General features: G+C 40.0%; 1 protein-coding gene across 1 annotated transcript; it reads right to left on the bottom strand.

The window, feature by feature from the left end:
• Positions 1-2,087: 2,087 nt before the first annotated feature.
• LOC101403084 (olfactory receptor 5AR1-like) lies at positions 2,088-3,008 on the bottom strand. Its single transcript, XM_004437347.1, has one exon. It carries the CDS (start codon positions 3,006-3,008, stop codon positions 2,088-2,090), a length of 921 nt encoding a protein of 306 aa, XP_004437404.1.
• Positions 3,009-5,326: the final 2,318 nt, after the last annotated feature.

Below are 5,326 nucleotides of genomic sequence, written 5' to 3'. Positions count from 1 at the left end.
TTGTTAATGTTTTTTGAGCCTTTATCAGGTACCCTATGCTAGACCCAAGGTGGGAGATGAAAAATTAATCAAATATCGCTCCATCCTTCCAAAGAGTTTCGGTGTAGGTGAGCAAAACAGAAATTCTGAAAAACACACAGAATATTTTAGAAAAGGCCAAGTGTTATAATGCTACAACAGAGGTGCAAAGTACAATGGGAAAACAGGGTATGAATACTCACTTCCATCTGAAACATCAGGAAAAGCTATCCGGAAAAGAAGATGGGATTTATGTCTGGACTTTAAAAAATGAATAGGACTTGGACAGACAGGACATGGAGAGCTTTGCATGCCAAATTTAGGAGTTTGGAATTTATCTTATAGGCAAAGAGAGACATGGAAAAGTTTTAAGCAATGTGGAGGGTGGGAGAAGGCTGATCTGGTTGGATTTACATTTAAACCACTGTGGCTGTTATGTGAAAAGTAGATTTAATAGGATCCAGGGTGGATTCAAAGAGAAGGGATAAAAGACTATTTTGCTAATCCAGGAGAGAAAGGAGTATGCCGTGATCCAGGACAGTGCCAGTATTAGTGGAGAAGAAACTAATTCAAGAGGCATTTGGGAGGGAGAATTGACAGGATTTGGTAATTGATTGAATATAGGGAGTTGAGGTGGAGGGAAGTGTCAAGGAGTGACTCTTAGGTTTTGGGTTTAATAAACTGGTGGTGCCACTCACTTAGATAGGGGATGGGGAAGAGGAGGAGCAGGTTTAGAAGAGTTCAGTATTTGAACGTTAAGTTTGAAGTGCCTCAGGGACTTCCAAGTTGAGGTTCCAGCTGGTAGCTGGATATAAGGATCTGGAGCTCTCAGGGAATTGGTTTTCACATGGCTACTAAGTAAACCACACTCCCTTACAACGGGCTTAGGAGTCCTTGGCAGATGGCTACTAAGGCTAGACAGTTTCTGAGATTAGGGCAGAAGCAAAACTATTCTGGGGGCCCAAAAATTGTGTTTGACCTAGATGTAGCTAAATACTACATTCTGTTTTTCCTTGCAGCTTGAGCCAATTCGATTATTTTTCCCCAACTAATTGTATGATATTGGTCACTTTCTGTTCTCTAGGCCTTGGTTTCCTCATCTATGAAAGTAAGATATTAAAGTTTTATATTCTTCAGATATAGGATTTTATTCTTTTACAGATAGCCTGTTGTTCAATATATTTAGACAAGATAGCAATATCCACAAATTTCGTGCATCTTTTCAAATTATGAGGACTAGCCATGGACTAATAAATTAATTGGGGTTCTACTTACACTTATGTTGCCTGTTGGAAGTATATTCAGGAATACCAATGGACTTGGCTCAGATCCATTCAAAATTTGCATACAAAAAATCAGAGCTATAATTCAGGTTTGGAGTTCCCACCAATCGATAATTCATTGTCCCTTACAAAGGGTATTCAAATTCTATTCTAATTAGTGAACCCAATCTTTTATTTGGCTATCACTCTCTTTAAGATTTATCCCTATAAATCTCAATAATTGCACATATGAATTTATATATAGGCTTACATTTTACAGTCTTACAGTGGCAGTGATGGTACAGCATTTGGAAAGCACACATCTAGGAGTCCTCTGAATCCTTATGAAAGATATGGACTGAACTTAATTCAGCCTAAGGGACACGAAGTAAATCCTCGATATAATCACATGAGTGGTAAAGCAAAAAAGTTTGCACCCCAGTTGCCATCCATGTTCTCTTCTACAACTTATAGTCAAATTATATTGTTTTCTAACCTTGTTATCTCAGAATTATTTTAAGTCATGACTAGTGTTATACCAGTTCACAACTCAGATTGACATATTCATGACCACATACATATTTCCTTCTCTTAAAATATTTCTTATCAGATAGTTGTTTCAGAAAATACACAGTATTTTGTCCATATAATTTCCTCCTATTGTCTTGCTGTTTATCTAAACAACTACTTCTAAACACTTAGCCAGAGCAGCTCAATTGTTCTTACAAGGCAAGGAAAACATTGTAAATAGAACTGTGAGCAAATCTTTATAGAACATATTACATTCTTGAGACACAGAATGGAATATTAGGGACTCTGCCTCAGTATTTTCCATAGAGCATCTTGCACTTCCTGGTTTCTCAAACTGTAGATGAGAGGATTAAACATGGGGATCACCATTGTATAAAACACTGAGACCAACTGATTTCCTGCCCGGGATCCATGTCGAGATGGCTGCAAGTAAGTATACATAGTTGTTCCATAGTACAGGCCAACAGCAGTCAAGTGGGAAGCACAGGTAGAAAAAGCTTTTTGTTTGCCGTAAGCTGAAGGAATTCCCAGGATAGTCATGAGGATAGACATGTAGGAGACAAGGATCACCACAATGGAGGTGACCAGGGTGAATCCCCCACAGCCAACAACCAGGATCTGGGTGACCCAGTGGTCTGAGCAAGCCAGTGCCAACAGTGGAGGGATGTCACAGAAGTGGGGAAGGACACGTGGTCGACAGAATGATAGTTGTGTGATGGAAGTTGTCACAAAAACCATGTTAATTAACCCACCAAGGTAGCATACTGCTACGAAGATGAGACAATGGACTCTAGACATTGTGACATAGTATATCAATGGATGACAGATGGCGGTATAGCGGTCATAGGCCATGGAAGCCAAAAGCTTGCATTCAGCAGAGGCAAAAATGATGAACAAGCCCATTTGAGTCACACATCCAAGTAAAGAAATAGCCTGCAACTTAGATAACAAATTTGCTAAAGTCTTTGGGATTGTTGTGGAAGAGAAAAAGATATCAAGAAAGGACAGATTATAGAGGAAAAAGTACATGGGGGTGTGGAGGCAGGGACTGACCCTGGTCAGGACTACCAGGCCTAGATTCCCCAATACAGTGACAATATAAACAATAAGGAAGGCTCCAAATAGCAGGATCCCAAGCTGAGGGCTGTCTGTCATGCCAAGAAGGATGAAGTCAGTCACTATAGGTGAATTCTCCATCACCATAAGCTGGATTTTATTCTTGACTACTTAAGAGCTCTTTAGACATGCTTTAAGTGAGGAAATAACAGAAAACTGGATGACATGGGTAAAACAATCCCACTCAAAACACATAAATTCACAACACTCCCCAACCCTTCCCTTCATCTATATTCTCACTTTAAATGCCTTCCCAAATAGTATCATCATTTCCCATATATAAAATTGAGACAGTGAAGATGGGAGAAAAAAGGGAAAGGAAAAAAGGAGATTAAGAAAATTCAGCAAGTAAAAGGAACACAGATAAAGACGAGAGTAAAGGCCTATTACGCAAAGGCACTTAATACTTGCTGAAGGAATGAATAAGTGAGGGAGAAAGAAAACAGGTGTCATAAAGCAGTGTTCTTTACTGATACAGGACTACAAACTCTTAGAAAATTTGGGGGTATGGAATTCCATCTCACTCTCCTCCACTTTTCCAAATCAAGCCCAAGGAATTATTGCAGAGGAGGTAACAGTGGAGTAAATAAGTCAACTTGTTTTAATTTTGACAGACAGCTCCCTCCCTTCAGTATTTGTAAAGTTATTTCAGAAACAGTGGAAGTCACCAATACTTACTATTCTCCTTGGTCGGTAGAGGGTTTTCTGGGACCTTGCTCATCTCTTCACTGCTAGATTGCTGCAGAAACGAAATGCCCTTAAATGGCCATCAGAAACTGAACTCAAGTCTGAAGGTATTATTTGGATCCTGTGAAAGAGCAACCAATGGATTTATGCAGCTCCTGGCTGATCATCACTTGACTGATTCCTTTAACCATGCCTCAGGAAAAGGTAAGGTAGCTGTGCAAAACTAAACGCAAATTTCATAAGGACTTCTTGGTCAGATCCATCTGAGCAGAGGATTGAGTCACAAAATGGTTGGAGTCAGATGGCACCGAGGCTAAGTGTGTGGACTCTGTCCCTCTCTCACGGTCACAGGATATCTCTAATGCTGGCTTGCTGCCTCACACAAATGCGTGGGTCTTGCCGTGGATGAGGCACTAGACAAGAAAAGGAATAAATCCATGAAGATCCATCCCCATTTATAGAATATAAACTAAATAAGAGCGCCTGTGGTTCACTGGACAGCCATCAGAGAGGGGTGTCTAGAAGGGATTCCTCTATTTGGTGAGAGGCTGGACAAGTAGACCTCAGAGGGCCCTCCCCATATTGGTTAAAAAGAAAGTTGTGTCTGTTTCAATTTACCAGAAAACACGGCTTCTTTATTGTTAATATGTCTGATTCTGGAGCCATATGGACCTATTTAAATCCTAGCTTAAAAGATCACTTGTTTTGTGACTTAGGACTTAACCTACCTACATTTTAGTTTACTAATGTGTAAAAGAAGGGCGCTAATAGGACCCATGTCATGGGGCAATAGTAAAGATTAAATGAAATATTGTTAAGTAAAGCACATGGTACATATTAGGTGCTCACTGAATTCTATTTTCTTCATTGTTTCATGAACACTCCTATATATGTATTTACCACTTTTTTCCTCTTCATTTCACCAAATGGAAGCAGAGATATTGTGTGTATACACTTTTATCATTTTAGATCAACAGAAGTGAACCTTAGAGAGACTGGTTGAAGTATAATCTCCATGCACCACTCTCTAATCACACACACACACACACACACACACACACACACACACACACACACAGAAAGTTTGGCCAGAGCAGAGGAAAGAAGCATCTTTTACTTGTGTTGGTAATTCACTCCTTGTTGCCTACCCAAATTGTTGGAGTTCACTCCTGCTGCTGCTGCTGCTGCTGCTTAGCACGGCAGCCTGTCCAGCGGAACGTTCAACTACTTTATACCTCCAAATGGGGAATCTGGAAGATAAAATACTAGGCTGAATGGAGATAATGGAAATACTGCTTTCAGAGACAAAAGACATGAGTTCTAGTCCTAGCACTAATTTGTATTTGTCTTTCAGTGGAAAGTGCTTAATCTTTTTGAGCCCCATATTTTCTCATTGCGAAAATGAAAAAAACAATACTCGCTATGCTTCTCTTTTAGGGTTGGCATGAGGATCAAATAAGATAATGAATGTGAAAGCATTCTGTAAACTCTGAAGGGTGATACAATACACATGGAATGGATCCCTATTATTATTCCATCATGGAATGTGGGAGAGGGAGGAGGAATGCGTCAATACGATCATTTTCTGCTGCCTGCTTCATCTCCTGCTTACAGAGCTGCACTCTGCCCTCCCACTCACCCCCTACACACACATCATCTGCTCTGCCTCTCCACTGTGAAAGTTTAAACCTGTGAAGTTTTAAACAAACATC

The sequence above is a fragment of the Ceratotherium simum genome, chromosome X (genome assembly GCF_057802395.1).
Source record: "Ceratotherium simum simum isolate JZ-2026a chromosome X, ASM5780239v1, whole genome shotgun sequence".
Lineage (NCBI taxonomy): Eukaryota > Metazoa > Chordata > Mammalia > Perissodactyla > Rhinocerotidae > Ceratotherium > Ceratotherium simum.
This window is presented reverse-complemented; position numbering and strand designations above follow the sequence as displayed.

Coding starts and splice junctions, on each gene's coding strand:
- LOC101403084 (XM_004437347.1), bottom strand. CDS start 3,008: ATGGAGAATTCACCTATAGTGACTGACTTCATCCTTCTTGGCATGACA.